Source organism: Drosophila mauritiana, chromosome X (assembly GCF_004382145.1).
Source record: "Drosophila mauritiana strain mau12 chromosome X, ASM438214v1, whole genome shotgun sequence".
NCBI lineage: Eukaryota > Metazoa > Arthropoda > Insecta > Diptera > Drosophilidae > Drosophila > Drosophila mauritiana.
Genome location: NC_046672.1, coordinates 4,296,552 through 4,315,111, shown reverse-complemented (window position 1 = coordinate 4,315,111; position 18,560 = coordinate 4,296,552). Strand labels below are relative to the sequence as shown.

The window sequence follows — 18,560 nt, the reverse complement described above, 5'->3', positions numbered from 1 at the left end:
GCAGCAGGAAGAAGTGAAAAACTTTCCAAATTGAGGGTGCAGATAAGCGGAAGTTTGCAAAAAACAATTAGAAGCATACGGGGTTTGATGCTTTTAAAATATAAGTCTGTTAAAAGTTGGTAGCCAATATGCTTTTTAGACTGTTCGTTGCCAATTTATACTCAACTTTAATGACAAGGAGGATTTTCGAAAAATTCCATTGGTGGACAGTTTCATGGGCAGGCCGGTAAATCCCTTGGCAAGCCTGGCAAGCCTGGCAACCCTGGCAACTCAGCAGACAATTGGCAGGCAGTGTGGGTCAGAGAGCGAACTGTTAATTATGACACGCACTGTTTGCCAGCCGCTGCTATTTATTTATTCATTTATTTAATATTCCCATTGGCGCTGCTCATTTTGGGGCAAAGGATGCGGGGGAAAATCCTGTGACCAGACAACAAACAATAAGCCCAAATAAAAGAGAGAAAAAAAGAGATTCGAACAAATGAACGCGAAAACTAATGAAACATGAACCAATTTTGATTGCATGTTTTGTCATCGCTGTTATTCCTGTTTGCACCATTAATATTTGTTGAAAATGCTGTGATTGTTTGTTTTTTTTTTTTAGTAATAATTTTTATTTAATTTCCTTTGTTTTGTTGTTGTTTAATTAATTTTATATATAATTGCAGTGACATGAGGTGTTGTTGCTTCTTCATTAATTTTATCCATATACATATATATATATATTTAAATATATATATCCTTTCGTACATAATTTGTTCTTGTTGTTCTTGTTGTTGCTGTTCTTGTTGTTTCGGGTTGTTTGCGTTTGTTTTAAATTTAATTAACTATAATTAATATTGCTTTTGCGTATAATTCATTTTCAAAAAACAGCTAACCAACAGAAAAAAAAATTCTCTTCCATCATAAGAATGCCTATGTGATGATGATGCAGGTGATGATGATGCGATGAAGATTGTGTGATGTTGCAATATTATTGGGTTACAAGGAAAACAAATCGCTACGGAAATGTACTTTAATTTATTTTTTTTGTGAATTTTCTTGCTTTTTTCTCCTTACTGGTGGTGGTGTGTGTGTACTGTGTGAGTGTACGTGTATTGGTGTGCGAGGGAGGTGTGTGGGTGTGGGTGTGTGTTAGCTGCGTCTTTGTCGCTCTCTCTTAAATTATGCGAGGAACATGCGTTGAATTCAACTCTTTTCTTTTTTTTCCGTTTCCATACGTCTTACACAAAAAAATGTACTTTACTAAAAAAAAATTATATTTTTTTTATCAATACAATTATAGTTTATATATACGCATACATATATATTTATGATATAAACACACACAGAACTCTTGCCCTAAATTAGCATCTCAGGGGGTTCCGAAATTAAATACAAATACGAAAAAAAATGATTACTTTCTTCTTTGGTTTTAGAACTTAAAAGTACGAAAAAAAAATTGGAAAAATATTATGGTAAAATTAGGAAAACTCAAGCTCTCATAGTTTATATAGTTTATAAGCATTTTCTATCGTCTACGAAGAAAATTCGTCACTGGTGTGTGTGTGTGTGTGTGTGTGTGAATGTGTTTGTGTGTGTGAGGGGTGGTGCTGCATGTGTGTGTTCCTTTTTGAGTGTTTACGGTATCTTGGTACTTAAAAGCTACATAAATTATTCATGTATATATATTCTATGTATATAGGTTTTATTTACGTTTACTAAAAAAAAATTCATCCACCTAAGACTAAGAAAAAAAATTGCATTTATTTTGTTTTTGTGGTATTTTTTTTGTGGGTTTTTGTTTTTCTTTGTTTTTCTTGTATGTTTTACTAAGGTTACATTCTGTATATATACCAGCTTCTATATATACTATATATATATATATTTATATATATATATGTGTTCTAGATGTATATAAAGAGGCGCCATCTTTGATGTTGCTATATTCAATCCAATCAATATACATACATATATGGGTGATACATAAATTTGTCTGAGGATAGCCCTTGTCCTTACTTCTCATTTTTCATATTCCGTCTGTTTGATCTTGAAGTCTGGAACATTCAAGGCGCTAAAAGTTACGTCGATTCTCTTGCCACGCCCCCTTAACTTTTTCCTGTTTTTTGTTTCCTTTTTCTTTTTTTTTGTTTTTCCTACTTTGTGTCTTCAATAGATCTCTCCATCACTTTGCCAGCGAATCGCCAGCGATTTCTAGGGGCTAGGCTTTGCTTAGTAACGAGACAAAAAAAAAAAGAAGTTACTTAACACTGGCGATAAGCGGGCAGAGTGAGGAATACACACTATATATGCTACAAATGCCTATAGTCTAGGGTCCAAATCGTCCGATATATATATGTACATATACACTACGCTAAACCACAAAGACGGTGGCCGTGTAGTTCAGAGGCTAGAGGCAATGTCGCTGATCCGTTCGCGGTCAGACGTCGACGTCCAGATCGAGATCGATGACCGAGCTGCGATCCTCGTCCTGCTCATCCGGATCCTGATCCAGATCCTCGACATCCTCCTCCAACTCTAGTTCCAATTCGAGACCGGCATCCTCACAATCGGAGCGGCCGTCCAGTAATTGTCACTGATCCGTACCGCCCGTTGTCGCCCCATGGTGCGAGTGTAGATGGGTCTGGTGGTGCGGATGTGGTTGTGCCGGTTGCTGGTGGTGCTGCTGCTGGTGGTGCGACTGATGCTGCTGCTGCTGGTGGTGCGCCTGGGTGTGGTGGTGGTGCTGGGCAGCCTCCTCGGCCAGCTGAAGAGCCGCCGCTGCTGCCGCCGCACTGCCATTGTGTTGAACCTCCAGTCCGTTGACCATCTTCTCCATGCTCTTGAGTTCCGAAGGCGAGTGCTGGGATTGGGCCACACCGGCGCCAGCACCACCGCCTCGTGGTTGCTTCATCAGGGATGGCGGCGTTGTGGGTGACATCGAAATCGGTCGAGTGGGTGGCGAGTGGGAGGCAGGCCGGGGTCGAGGGCTGGAACTCAGACTCCTGGGACCATTCTCCACCACACCACCACCCAGGCCGCCGCCGCCGCCTGGAGGATCTCCCGAGCGATTGGCATTCGATCCGGGAGTCACTGCATCGAAGGCGGAGCCCAAGCTGCCCGGCAAACTGTACGGCGAAAAGCGATGGCTCTTCAGGCCCTGTAATGGTGATACCGGAGTGTGACCCGCCGCCGCGTAGGCGTGGCCAAACAAAGCCGGATGCTGGGCGGCCAGCGCCAGTTGGGCATTGAAGAGCAGACCCGGATTCAGGCCAGCCGGACTCATGGCCGCCGCTGCAGCGGGATTGTGCAGCAGGCCCAGATGCGGCGGTGGATACAGGCCATGTGGATACAGGTAAGGCAACAAATGCGGCGACGGGTGAATGGGCGGACCCACCGATATATTCGGCGACGGATAGCTACCGCCACCGGGATTCAAGCCAGCCGCTGCAGCAGCTGCAGCCGCGCCCACCGCCTCCTTGGGACTGCCCGTCGAGGTGGGCCTAAAGGCACCGCCGGTACTGCCGCCGACGCTTTCCGAGCAACTCGAATCGCTGCCATCCCGCTCCACATCCGCGTCCGCCTGCAAGCGGCGACGCAGTGCATCCTCCGCACTGGCATTGGCCGCCGCCGCAGCTGCGTGTTCGGAGGCTCCGGCTCCAGCGCCAGCCAAGTGATTAAACCAGGCAGCCAGAGCTGCTTGAAGAAATAAACAAAAACAGAATGTCAAGATTATTATCAGTGAGGATTGAAAATGGCAGGAATTGTTGGATTTTTCCTTCTTTTTCTTGAATAGCTTGGATTATTACTTACCGGAGTGCTGGTGGGCGTGCATCTGCTGCAGCGAGTGGCTGAGCGGGAGAAGCGGACTCTGGGGCGGACCCACCACGTCCAGGAGCTTGTCGTCGTCGTCCTGCTGATTGTCGAGCAGGGCGGCATGGGGATGCAGGTGAGGCGGACGGCCGGCGTGGCCCAGATGGAGCGGTGCCCGCGAGCTGCTCACGTGCGTCGGATTCAACTTGTCCGAATCGGACCCTCGGTTCGACATCAGTGCCTGCCTGTAACAACAGTTGTACGAGAGAAGGGGCCACAAATTAGAACATCCAATAGTCAGATCGAATAGTGATACCCCAAAATGCGATTTTTGAGGATAACAAGGATAACACTTTGGCGTGGATCATAGCGCCGAGAATGGGAACCCCTAATCCTTTTTTTATCAATACCATCTATCTAACTAGCTAAGCCTAAGCCCAACCCTGTGCCTTCTACCTCGCTCTGCTGAATTTCGCGGTTGATTATCCAGCGGGATTTTCGTTGGGATCAGGATTGAAGCTTTGATAATATTGTTGGTTGCTTAAAATATCTGCTAAATGATAAACCTGCGCTGGCGGCGCTTGAACATGGAACTCTTCGCGTCCGCAAAAACTGGCAGAATGTGCAGAGTACCTTGTGTCAGTTTTCAATGACGTGAGCCCCAAAAGCCACTGGCCAAACATATATGCCTGCCATCGCCCGCTGAAACTTAATTGAAATGTAACAATGCGGGGCGGAAACGGGCCGGAGTTCTCCACTCCGTCCGTTTTGTACGTCCGTAGTCTGTCTGCGGCTGACAATGAAATTGAAAAATAATTCAAAACACGTTAGTGTAATTTAGTGTCTGCTCTGGCCAATCTTTTCCCCCACCATCGCCCGTCAGGCCGCACATTTTCCATTCCATTCCATTTCAATTTTCCTTATTTTTCCGCACCGCTGTTGTTCACACATCAAAGCCGAAACTGCCTCACAAATTGGGCAATTTTAGCAGTCGGCACACACATGCGAATGGTGTGTGTGTATCATTATCACAGCAACCACACCCAGTGGAAAGCCAAACCCACCCAAACGCCGCCCACTTTTGCATTGCTGGCATTGCGCCAAGGGCGTCTTCTTTTACACTTAACTGTTTTTCCACCTGTGTGTATATGTGTGTGTGTGAGCGTGTGTGTGAGCCTAATTTAATAGCAAATCAATTTGTGTTAATCCAGCCAACGTATCTGACCCACCCACTTAACTACAAAGGCCAAGACGGCCAACTTTTCACGTCGTCCTCCAGGACCGCTCACCAATTTTCTTTTTGGGCGCCAAAAAAATTAAAGGCTGACTAAGCCATACATTAAAGATACATGTTGCACTTGGATGAGTTCAAGCATAGGTTTTCTTTTAAAAATAATATGATATTTATTTTTACGCCCTAATTTGGGACTGTTTTCCGTATAAGTCCGCCCCTGAGTATCTCATGCAGCGGGCCCGTAAAATTTGGCACAAAACCGAAAGACGTTTATCTATTGCCCTTTTGTCTCCCATTGTTGGTGTACTTGATGTTGTTGTTGTTGTGGTGTGGTGTGGCAGATAGTAAACGCCCTTTTGCCATGGGTGTGGCTTTTCTTTTCGCAGGAGGTCCAAAGAAATTGCCCTGTTTTGTGTGCTCTGTAATTTTTGAATTACGTCTAAATTTGCGGCTTAAACGGCCCACGCACGCCCACCACCAAGCCCGCTGCCATCTATATATAAATGGGTATATATTTATATATATATATAAATACCCAGAGACCGAGACCTATTGTCAACTAACGCCTCGGGTTAGCAAAAAAAAAAATATATATATTCTAGACTGGGGTGAGAGTTTTTGCGCAAAAATCCCAAAGCAACAGGAACAACAAAAGGCGCCGAGAAAAGCGAATTTCAATTGCTGCTGTTAAAACGTTTTCACTTTGGATTTCCGGTTCTCGTTGCGCCGCAGGCAGTGGCAGGGGTTCCAGGGGTTCCAGGGGGGTTAAAGGAGTTTCAAAAAGGGGTTTTTATGCAGCAGTTGAATATCATTCCGGCGGAAGTTGCGCACTAGATTGCCACCAATTAGCATCTCTTGCTGTGAAGGACTCAGCATTGCAATAGGGAATACCATCATCATCACCATCGTCAGCATCATCATTATTTTACCCAGCAGCACCCAGGCTTGGCCTTTATTTTGTTGTCATGGCAGAGGGGTGTTGCGGGAAAAATAAGAATCAAAAAAGAGTTGACTAAGTCGTCACTAATTGCCAAGGATTTTTGGCAGCTCCCAGGACTTGTTCTTCTACATTTGGGCCTTTTGCTTTTGTGGAATTGTAAGCGGTTTAGCGGTTTTGTTTTTTGACCCCTTTCTCGAGCCGAGTTCCATTTTACCCCACCACCGGCCTTTAATTAACAATTGGGTAGAACGTAAAGTAGAGTTCTTTTAACTGACTAACTGACTGACTGACTGCCTGACTGCCTGACAACCGGCTGTCACATCAATGACCAGGCAAATTCACTGATTTTTTCGGCCTCCAACTTTCGGCGTGGGTTTTCGAACACGAAAAAGGGAAGAGCTTAGGTTAGACAGACACGCTAATGCCAATCAAGCCAGAAGTAATCAGTTCACAAAAAAAAAAAGAAAAAACCCAAACTCGACTTGAGTAAATTGTTTGTGTCAAATGTGGTGGATGTTCCTCGCTGGGTGGCTGTGGGTGAAAATTGATTTGTAACGTTTAGACATGGACATGTCCACAGACGCTGGTTCCTGCGGGGGATTGTGGCTATTAAATGTCATTCATCATTATGCTAAGTCACCCACAGGAAACCGGAACCACTCGAATGGGGGAATGATCTCAGATCGCCCCAGCTCCAGCCACAGATCCCCTTCTCTAAAAAAGCAAGTATCCTCCCCCCACGGGTGGCAAACAGAAATTGGAAAATCTGTGTGCTAAAAACTCAAAGCTTTTCCTGACCATCATCGTTAACAGCCCTTCGGGGGATTTTTGCCTCCGACAGGAAATTGAAATCAATCCATCAATATGGATTACATGTTCGAGCTGCCATCGGAGGTGCCAGTCATCAGTATTACCCCGGAAAAACAGAAGCCAAATGGCCATGAGCATCATCATTGGCTCTCCATATATACGCGCCACGCCCAATGCTCCGCCTCCTTTGTATGACTTGCAATTTGACGAGCTGCAGGCTAATTAGTTCCGCATAGATTTGACAAAAATTAATGTCCCTCAGCTGCGTTGGCAAAAGTATCTGTATTTGTAACTGCGAATCTGTATCTGTATAACTGTCTCTTCAGCCGGCTAATCAAGCCACAAAACAGGCAAAACGGGGCTGAGATACATAGATGGATGTCTGTTCTGATTGAGATGAAGAGATGGAGATTTCGATGGTAGATGGAAGTTGGTTGTTGGTTGTTGGTTGTTGGCAAATGGCGATACGATTCCAGACCAGAGAGACAAATGAGCTCTCGGCTAGGGAGCTGCAAAGTTTTGATTGTCTGACAGCCACAAAAGGGCAACCATTTCCCCTTCTTTTTTTCCCATTAGCCGTGTCCTGATTAGTTTGCTTTTTGATAATGATTTTTCGAGGGAATGCGGAAGCTGAATGAGCTTTTCGGTTGAAGGAGGAGGAAGTAATTTGGCTGTGGGTTACTTGTACCACGTAATGATTAAGATATTTCAACTTCGTATAAGCTAGCAGCAAACCATATGTTTATTGTGACATTTTTGACCCCAGCTTGAACCCACTTCAAAGTGCATCATCAAAGGATAAGCACTTGATGACTCCCGTATTCGGAACTATTCACTAGTGATACTCACTTCTTTTCCCGCTTGCCGGCACCAGTATCACGAAAGCCCTTCGCAAACGGATTGTTATCGATTTTCAATTGAGTTATCTGTGGGAAAGAAGACGATTAATGGGCGATTCATCGACTACAAGCTGAGTACTACTCACCTTCTCATTTTGATATGCTGTGACGGCGATGAACTCGGTCTCCTTGAAGACGTACGTGCGAAACGTGGAGTACGGCAGCTTCAGGATGTCGTTGGCTCGCACCAGGTGGAAACGTGGCTGGTACTTGTGCATCGAGTTCAGGATCGTCTGCGGGCGGGCAAATAAAAATAGATGCAAATGGATGGGGGATTAGTGAAATTGTCAGACGGCCATGGCTAGTTCGTTTCGACCAACCGAGGGAAAACAAAAACGGGAGACCAAGGAACGGTGCAAAGAATTCACAAAACTCTAAACTGAACGGCGAAAAACTGCAAGCACAGGCACACTGAGAAAGAAAAAAGTGGACCTTTCCACACTCAAAAATCCCTCAGTAGAAGCAATTAAATGTTTTCTACAAAAACTTAGTCAGTTGATATTTCTTTCCTTATAGAACAAATACTATTACCTAGTTTTTCTCTCTGTGCAAATTACCTTACCGTAAATTTGCCTAGGTAAGGGACCCCGAAAAAATACGGCGACATTGTCGACGATTTCCCGCCGTCGCCGTTCACTTTACACGCCAGCATTGGCAACAGCAACAGCAACATTGACTGCAACGGCGGCAACATTTGCAACACAGCCAACGCGACCACCCACCAAAAGGCACGAGAAAATCGAGAAGGAGATATATAGTAGTCGTATGTATGTATATACGAGTAGGTAGAATATGGGAGAACTACGAGGGAGCCGTGTGCCAATACAAAGTTGTTGTCATAAAATATGAATTTGTCGAGAAAAGGCTGACAGGGAATGGGAATGGTGGAGAGGGGCAGGGAGAGGCAGACCTCCCAGGCAAGCTGCAATATCCCCTTCATATATACCTATGTATATATATGTACATACATTGCCCAATCCATTTTGATCCGTTTCGATCCGTTGTTGCAGAAGGAACACCTTTTTAATTACCATAACTCGTCGGCTCGACTTCGATTAAGCGACAAACAGGCCTAGTAAAACCCGGACAAGTTGCTGCTGAGTCGTTGCTGCTGTTGCTGTTGCTGCTGTTGCTGTTGTGTTGCTGCTGCTGCTGCGTGTGGAGACCCCACAAGCAGCACCCGCCGCCATTTTGTTCGTGTAATTTGGAATTGGAAAAAAAAATACAGAAAAAAAACAACTTTTGGTTTGTTGCTACAGCGAACGAACGAAGCAAGGAGACAAAGAGAGCAAACAAAGCGAGACAGCCCACAATGTGTATCTCATAGTACGAGTATCTTGTATCTTGTATCTGCGCCGGATTCGCACGCCTCTCGCCAAAACCCAAGCCCAAACCAAAGCCAAGACCACCAATGGCGACTCGGCCCAAAGAAACGAAGGTGTGACTAATGCGAGTGCTGTGTGAATGGCTTTTGGGTGTTTGCATGAGGAGGAGGCAGTCGGGAATGCGAATGGGAATGGGAATGGGCACGGGCATGGGCATGGTCATGGGGTTTATGGATGAATGAGTGGTGGATGCGATTGCACAGACATGCTGAGTACAAAGGTTTTTTTGAAGTGATATTCTATATAAGTTGTTATTAGGGAGTGTGAATAGAATATGAGTGCTGGGATCAAATGCATTTGCTTTATTCAAGACAAGAAAAATGTATTCTAATGGTGTTTTAACCAAATATAAATCCCCCTACTAATCTACATGAAAACTGCGCATTTAATCAAGCACTTCAGAGGACTAAAAAAGCCAAAGCACAAAAGGCCGAACAAAATACCAACAAAGAGCTGATTAATTGCCCGCCATTTTGAACTAAACGCTTTTGCTCCACCCGCTTTTGAGCCCCCGGAAAATCGCCAATCCCCAATCGGTTCAAGTTGGAAAGCCTTTTAAAGGCAAACACTTTATGGCCGGCGATCATCCATCAAACTCGAAAATATATATATGAAAACGAAAATGAAAAAATCGCAGTCCATAAATTGTGGGCAAAACGCGTTGCTGTCGTCGTCGTCGTCTACTTAAAACGTCATTTGCTAATTTGCTTTAAATTTATTGACACATAAATTCATTTGAACAATCATCATAATTACGCTGCCAGTCTGTATGTGCAAGTGTGCGTATGTGTGTGTGTGTGTGTGTCTAGAATTTATTGATAAAACAATTTGCATTATTACGTTAATTTTTCATTGGGCTGCCATGCATGGCGCACAAGGCGCAAAATTGTCATTTAAAATGTCATTTTGGTCGCTGAGTTTGTGCCGAGTTTGAATTGCGATTTAAATGAAAATAACCGTGAAGATAGCCATAAAAATATAAGCATGCAATGTTGCCGCTGCTTCCACTGCTCTGCAGTTTTTTTTCCAAATGGGCATAAACAAGTCTAATTAGACATGAAGTGCGATTACACGGACGCCACGCAGTCGTCGCCAGTTGTCGTCACTCAAACAGGCAGCAACCAGATTGCTGATGTTGCTGCTGCAAGTGATGTTGCTGCTGCTGCTGCTGCTGCTGTCGTGATTGTATTTGCTGATTGAATTGATTGGCGAACAAAAACCCAAGGCAATTATGCATCAAATATTGCCTAGATTTTTAGCACATATATGATTGCACTTATGCATTGCGGCACGTAGCAATCGCATGTTGCTCCCCGTGTCCAGTGTGCGCAGTGTCAAGTTTTGTGTGTGCGATTGCTCAGCGCATATTGACAAAGTACAATCCAATCCGTGGAGCAGTTAATCACTCTATATATCGCCCGGGTGACAAACTGATTGAGCCGCCGGCGGTCAATACCAAAAATGGTGCGACAATTTCATGTTGCCTTTGGTGTTGCTGCTGTTGCAGCTCCCGTGTTGCTGCTGCTGCTGCTGCTGCAGCTGCTGCTGTTGCTGTTGCTGCTCCTGCTACGTGCTGCTGGCTGCATCTGCACCCAGCTTGAGCTCCCTGCTCCCTGCCGATGTGTACTACTGATGTTGCTCCTTGCCCCGCCAGCAACACGTTTGTTTTGGGCTTTTGCGTGTTGATTGCTAAAAGGTAAAATCGCTGTTGCTGCCGAGAGATTGCCGTGTTGCTGTTGTTGCACACTCATTGTTGGCATATTATCACATAATTTAACTGATGATGGCACTGCTGTCGTCGTCGTTGTCTTTGTCGTTGTCGTTGTCGTTGTTGCCTTGTGTGATTGCTGTCGTCGAGTTGTTGTCGATGTTGCTGCAGCAGTTGGTGTTGCTGCAGCAGTTGGTGTTGCTGGCGTGCTGGGTTAATTGAATGATCACTCACACTTTGATTCGATTTGGCATGTAACCAGCGAGTTAACGGTGATCGCCAGTTAGATTGAATTGACTCCACTCCACTTTACTTCACTTGCTGCAGTCGAAAGTTCAGCAAAATGGCAAAGTAGAAGAGCTCAGGCAAAAGGTGATCGTGAGTGAATGTCAGTCATCTCCAACTTGGCTTTTAATTGGCCGCCCCAAGTGGATTTCTATTGGCAATGCAGAAAAACAAACAAGAGAGCTAAATAAAATGCTGATCGATCAAAAGAGATCGTGTGAAGAAGATCGATGCCAAATTGAAATTGGCAGCAAGTGATCAACAAAATGTTTCTCCACTTCAACAACTGATGGCTTGATCACTTGATCGCTTGATCGCTTGAACGCTTGATCTCCTGGATCATCATTGGTTCAATGATCTCGGTCGATCGGCAGTTCTAAGGCACCGCAGCTCCGAGCCAATGACAATGATAAACTCTCGATCATCTCCGAACTCAATTAGGCAGCACAACCATTTTCGGCTACCTGTTGACCAATTATGGCCATAATTGAAGCGCCTCTGATGATCACGACGATGATGATGATGGGGATGACTAAGCCCAGATTATTGAGCTGAGTCGTTTTTATTAAGCTGTATTAAGTATTAAGCGATATGCATATTGAGAGATCTATACCATAAATATCAACACGAACCACGAAACTCTTGATCGGCGAGTAAGAGCAAAAGAGAGGCCCAGCCTCACAGTCCATGTCTTAATTAAGTCGCCGGATCAGGTAGATTCAGTAGACCCAGTGTAGAGATCCGATCCCCCTGACAGGGGCCACCGTGCTCATATTAATCTGTAAATTATGCATAATTTTAATGCCCCCCGAATGGAGAAACAAAAAACGAAAAACGGGAAAAACAAAACAGCCACCCAAGTCTCAAAATCTCTTCTGCCGGACATGTCAAAACTCTCACGATGCAGCTGCCAATCGAATCGAATTCGAATCCGAAATACGGCCGACCAAGTCAAAATTTATTTACAATTTATAACAATTCTTTTCGGCTGCCTTATCGGCCGGTGGTCGGCGGTGTTCATTCGAGGAGAGTTGGTCGGGGGATAAAATGTTAATTAAACGGATTTACATTTTAATGACAACACGAAGCGAAGGCCGCCAGAGTCCACAGAAAACCGATTGAGATACAGACAGACAGAAAGAGTTGTATGTGGACGGTCCCCACTTCAAACAAAATAACAAAAAAAACCAACAGAATGCAGCCAATTGCAAATTTGCTTAGCAAAATGGGCGGCGTTTTGGGGGCAGCTGAAAGACGAAAAACAAAAAAAAAAAGAATACAGCTAAAAAGATGAAATCATTGCAGCAGCTGCCTAATGATGCCTTTGCCTGTCCACTTCTTTGTTTTTCTTTTTTTTGTATGCAAATCGATCGTGCCTGGTCCTCTAGAAAATATCCACCCCCTCTCCACTTAAAAAAAACAACAGTCACAGTCGATTGGCCGGGAGCTGAATGGAGCGAATGCGCAGCTAAAAGCCAACTTGGAACACGAGTTCTGGCACCCAGTGGCTGCGGTTGGATGCGGCCCACTGATCCCCACCAGACTCGATAGCCGCGGGCTATCGATAGGCGACTTTCGTGGCCAGCTTGGCAAGGCAAGCAGAACGCCATGGTGGCCACTATTTCACTTGCCGTATATTTGGATTGAGTAAGCATAAGCTTGAATTCATTGAAAAAAGAAAGTTATAGCTTACATTTCGATTAATTCGATAATTTCGAAGAAGTAATGAACTAGCTGTTATTTTGATGCTTTTTAACTACATTCAAAGTTGATTCAACATCGTTAAACGCCAGAGTTGGCCAAGTGCCATAACTTATCAGCAAGTAATCGATTTGCTTTACTTGGCCATACCCAATTGAAGCAGTTTAGATCGTAAAAAACACTCCTCCAATGGACGTTAATCGATTTGTAATACGCCTGCTCTTCGGGTGCTTCATTAATAATCGTTTGTACCCGCCACCCACATAAAGCGCACACCCGTACTGGCAAACACCTAGGCCGACTATCGATGATTATTTATCGCTTTTGCGTTTGCCATTTCCACCGCCTCCTACCCCTCTCGCCACAATCTTGGTGAAGTCTAGCCCAAAGGAGGGCCATAAATTAGCGACTGGTCAGAAAGAGAGGCCCCGTCGTCTATGTGAAGTCCGCCGCCGCTGCCTGTTTATAAATGAGTCGAGTTATGGAGAGCTCGGCGGGCCATAGATAAAAACTAAGGCTGGAGGAGGAGAAGAGGATCGCTTAGGATCGGATCCCAGGGGCGGCTAATGGTTAGGCTAGAGAGCTACCGATCTCGAAACCCCGCTATATATCGTATCCCCCTTTGGACTATCAGCAAATGACAAATATTTCAAATGATTTCAACACTTTGCCGATGCCGCGCTCTTTTCGCTCTGCGGCCCGATGATTTGCGTTTTATTGCAGCTAATAAATTGAATGGCGACCCACCACTGAGAAACTAACTGGGGGAATGGAAAACGGCGAACGGCGGAGTAAGGAGTAGGGAGTACACAGCTTGGAGGATCGGGGATATCGGGTCTGGTTTGGGCCAACTATTTTGCTGCGATAAGAAGGAGTAGCAGCAACAGTAGTGGTGGTGTTGCATGCAACATGCAACTGGCCATTCGGTGCATGCGTGTGTGCATTTCAATGCAACACTGATAAAGGTGTTCAACGCTCGATGACATTAGCACCATCCAAATGCCGCAATCAACTAAAACCCCTCTGTGGACACCATACCTTTGCGTTGAATTCCCTCACCCTCTCGATTTTGTTGAAGCCCGCAGTTTTTTTTTTTTTTTGTTTTTACTCTCTTTTGCCATATTTGTCGGCGCCTTTTGTTCTTCTTTATTAAAAAGGCGAATAATCATAATAAAGAACCAACAACTCGCGACGTTGTCGTTGTCGTTCAAGTTGTTGTCGTCCATTTAGCCACTGAGTTTTGGCTGAGCAGCCGCACATCGGCGAACTGCCAAGACGAAGCGGGTTTCCAGTCGCATCTTCTTTCGATTTGGGTTTCGGTTTCGGGTTTTGGGTCTCTGGAGTGTTCTGTATTCTGGGTTTTGGGCTCAGGTTCAGGTTCAGGTTTAGGTTCAGCCGCTCGTTCGGTAGCCGCTAGACTTGGACATTAATCGATAACACTTGAGTATTTTTTCATGTTCCGCAGGCGAGCCATTAAGCGATTGTCCACCAAAGTTGTTCGCTTACGCCAATAACGTGTGTGTTGGTGTTGCGATTGGTGTTGCTGTTTACCTTAAGTAGTTCAGCTGCTCCACAAAAATCGACGATTTACCTGGCATTATCCGAAGAGCGGGTATATAGAGTAGGGAGGATCATTTTAGGGAGGTGGGAATCCATCAATGGGTTCCTTTTTAAATATGAATCCATATGTCTGGATTGTTTAATACAATTGTGTACTATAAGTTTTTGATTTTAGCCAATTCCTTCCTTTTAGTCAGTTGTCTTAATGTGATACCACTGTTAATATCAGCATGATATTTCGGGTCCTTCGTTCTTAATTCTCAGTTCTGAATACCCATACCTTATTCCCTATACACCGGACTGGGATCTGCGATCTGGGATCTGCGATCTGGGATCTGGGATCTCACTCCCTCCATCCGAAAACTCGGCAATTACTAAAAGACAAATTTATTTGCACGCATGCAGAAGAGTTGTGCGATGATGCGGGTTTGTCTTTGGAACTCGCGACTTTGAGTGGATATGGAACTGAAAACGGGGATCTGGGATCTGGGATCGGCACTGAAGCCGAGGCTACTGTTCGACAAGTGTTAAGCATAATGCAGACACACACTCAGATGGCGGATAAATGGAATGGATGGAGAGGATCTGGACTTTAATTGAAGTGCGGACCGACTCGCATCATTGACATTAAGTGTCGATAAATTAAGCATACGCAATGTTCGCCCCGCGTTTTTATGAATGGAAGCCGAACGGCGAGAAAGAAAAAAAAATGTGAAAGGTTCCTCCACACGGAGCGCTTGGTAGTTTGGTCTTTCGACCGCCCCGACTGCGGCATAAATTGCTGATAATTTACTGTATATAAAAATCAACACAAAACATTTTATGTTAATGAAAATAAAAGCGCAAGGCGAAGTGAAAGCCAGGGGCGAAGGGAACACCGAGCTAAACTTGACTTCGAACTGGAACTGGAACCGAGCGGCGGAGACGGAGATGGAGATGGCAAATACAGTAGCCGGGTCAGATAGCCCAGATATCTAGGCAATTAATGGGCAGCGCAGGTTCGACTAATGAGCGGCATTTATATGTCGTGTTGTTAAACCCAGCTGGTAGTGGGAGATCGAAGAGCCAAACACAGTTTTCGGTTCTAATTTGGCAAACGTATTTTTTTTTTTTGGGCCTGACCATCGAAAGTGTCGCTGGGCCTTTGGCCTGACTCTGACCCACACAGATGATGCAAAGATCCAACGATCGAGCGATCCACCGATCCGCTGATCCACTGATCCACAGCCTTTTGATGACAGCCGCTATCTTATCAGTGAGTTGAGCACTGAGGCAGCGGAGCATTAAAATTGTTTTATTTTATAACTTAATTACTGGCAGCCGGACGGACATTAGTCTGTCATTTTACTATATGGTAAGTGAGGCAGACACCCCCTCTCCAAACAAATCGTCACTTGTTTGATATTCAAACTCTGAAACTGTGGCGTTTTGTATGCTTTTGTTTTAATGAATGAAAAATAAAGAGGGAATGGAAATGAGCCTGATAATGGGTCAGCACAGCGTGTGTGTGGGCAGGGTTTTTTAGAGTTTTCTGAGTGTTTCATGGTGTTTCAGAGTCTCAGAGGAAGGCCCAAAGCAGCGCCACACGCTGTGAGAGCCAAAGAACTCGGTGGCAACTGAAAAACTAAAGAACTAGAGATCACAGACACTTGCTGCTATTTGAGTTCTTTGCTTAATTAACAACAAAAAAGGAAAAGGCCGAGCTACACAAAGCGTGGCGAAGAGTTGGATATAAAAATTAATTAGCAGACCCGAAATCAAATGCATGAAACTTCTACGGCAAGGAGATGTACTTTGGTTGCGACGGGTAATAAAAAAAATAAAATTGCTTGTCTATTACTCAAACAGAAATGAGCGAGTATATTACGGAGTTGCAATTATAAATTCATTAGGAATATTAGCGCAGACTGATAGACATTTTACACTCCATAGGTAGCAACTTCCGCGGCCAGAAGATCAAACGCAATATGTGTTTTTAATTAACTTTTTAGAGGTCATAAACGTTTTCAGACGGCAAGGTGCGCTGCAATCACCCCGAAAATGGGACCAATAAAAACCAATTCCAATTCCAATTCCAATTCCCTGACGGTGTGTGTGCTTGTCGCTTCTTGCGGCTAATCGAGAAATTAAGTGTAAAATTATGTTAATCAGCTCACACACACACACCGTCCAGCGTTGATTGAGGAAATTGTCGTTGTTGTTCATTCATATGGGTTGTTTCCCTTTGGCTAATCAGTTGCAACGGAAATCCCCCCGAAAATCAAGACAAATTTAAAACCAAACAAACTGGAGAAAATGAATACGAGTCTTATAAGGTAGTAGGTCGACTGCCCACAATTTCCGTGCTCCCACAGCGATCTATGCTAATGACGGGTGGTCAATGTGTCGATTCCGGCCAAAGAAAGAAAGTCAAAATCGAGCAACCAAATGCAAACGTAGAAATTAAATTTTATTTTATTTGAGAGAGATCGGTGGGAGCAAAAAGAAAAAAAAAATAAAGGCAGCGCATCCCCATGTGACGGCCATAAAAATGTGCGTTAATAACATTGCCGCCAAAGTGAAGTTGGCAATAAAATGGCAGATTCATGTGACGATGACGATGACGATGGTGATACCGATGAGAGGACGACGCTTGACGATGATTATGATGATGATGACGATGGCAATGGCGCTGCTACCGACGCGTTTTGGTGGGAAATACGATGGCCTATGCCAAGTACATATCGATCCCAGCCGAGACATAAAAATTTACGTCCCATAAATATCCACACAAGGCTGCTGCTGCTGCTGCTGCTGCTGCTGCTGATGTTGCTGCTGTTGCTTCTGCTGCCTCGGATGTTGCAGATTCGCATTTATGCGTTTAATGATAAAGAAGAATGGGGAATGGCACATCGGCCGGCGGGGGATTGTGGGGCAATCGGAGCGAAGCGCCTGCGTAGCGAGCTGCCAGCGGTAGCCACCTTAAGTGCCACATTGCGTTTTTGTTTTTGCTGGCCGGGCCACACAGCAACCATTGGTCACCCTCTCTCTTTCCCACTCGAGGCGTTACGCGTCCGGTGGTCCACGACAGCCGCCACAAAACGAGCTGCGATAAGGCGCCCAATGTGCAGGCCACCGCTGCTTCGAAAGTCAGCTGAAAATCCCCATTGTTGTACTCGATATTCTCTCTGCGTTGTCTAAGTGGCGCCCAACGTGGGGCCTTGAAGTGACACAAATTAGGACTGCCATTGAGGAATGAGCGGAAGTCCTAAGTGAAGTATTTAATTAATTGCTTACTCCAGTGCTTGGTAGGCTACAAATTAAAAGTCTTCAATTCACCATGCACTAAATTTGGGCTGCAAGTAGGCTAAAGTGCTAGAAGCTTTTCATTCATAGATGCTTTCGATGTCAGTTATGTGGTGAGACATCTTCTCATGGTGTATACTTGGATAGTGTCTCTCCACGAAGGCTTACAAGCCGCTTAACATACCTTCAAATTGAAATTCCAACTATCGAAACCAATAAAATGCCCCTCCAGAAATTGGGTTAGCTGCCCGCTTAGAAGCAGTTGCTGCCACTGCGGTGCGTGCGTCTTGCAGCTGCCACATCGAAACCCGTTAGCTGAAAATCCGCAGTGAGAACGACCTTGTCGCGTTTTTGTGGTCGTTTGCGGTTCGTTTGTGCCTAATTAACAAGTTGGCTTTTGGCGTCAGTCAGCAGGCAGTCAGGCAGCACGCCCAAGAAACAGCATCCCAAACAGTCGCAACATCCTCATGCAAAGCAGGAAGGAGGGGGGCTGGCGGCAGCTACTACCACTGTAATACCACATGCATTATACCAGATACCATTTGGACTGGGGCGATGCGATGTTGCCCCCGAAAGCTTGTTACAGGACGGCGGCTAAGACGGCGCCTGTGCTGCCGCCGTCGCGTCGCCTCGTCCCAAGATGAATGTGTGTCGTTGTCAGGCCTTGTATTTTGTATGTAATTGGCTTGGCCTGCCTCTTTGCCTCCTTGCCCCCATTGCCCCCATTGCCCCCTTCCCTGCTGGCTTGCTTAAATAGATGCCTGGCCACTGTTGGCGTCACCTGTCGCCCACTGTCCAGTGTCCACACAGTGTACCGCACTGTGCCCGCCCCCCACCCCCCGCGCATTCGGCAACCAAAAAGCCAAAGACATTTGCAAATCTTTTGTTTCCCATGTCCGATCATTTCTCATATAGGCGAGCGGTCTCCAAAGCCGACGACAAGCGAAAACGACGACGACAA

The 18,560-nt window shown here is 45.2% G+C and overlaps 1 protein-coding gene across 7 annotated transcripts in view; it reads right to left on the bottom strand.

Moving 5' to 3' along the window:
- Window positions 1–1,023: 1,023 nt before the first annotated feature.
- LOC117147456 (optomotor-blind protein) overlaps window positions 1,024–18,560 on the bottom strand; it is a 56,944-nt gene continuing 39,407 nt past the window's right edge. For 2 of the 7 annotated variants that reach the window (XM_033314341.1, XM_033314344.1), the window contains exons 5-8: window positions 7,762–7,908; window positions 7,626–7,702; window positions 3,793–4,046; window positions 1,024–3,678 (exon numbers count right to left, since the gene is read on the bottom strand). In XM_033314341.1, coding sequence (XP_033170232.1) covers window positions 2,573–3,678; window positions 3,793–4,046; window positions 7,626–7,702; window positions 7,762–7,908 — 1,584 coding nt within the window. In that variant the 3' untranslated portion in view covers window positions 1,024–2,572. The remainder of the gene's footprint in view (window positions 3,679–3,792; window positions 4,047–7,625; window positions 7,703–7,761; window positions 7,909–18,560) is intronic. The other 5 variants (XM_033314342.1, XM_033314346.1, XM_033314343.1 and 2 more) reach the window with 4 other exon arrangements.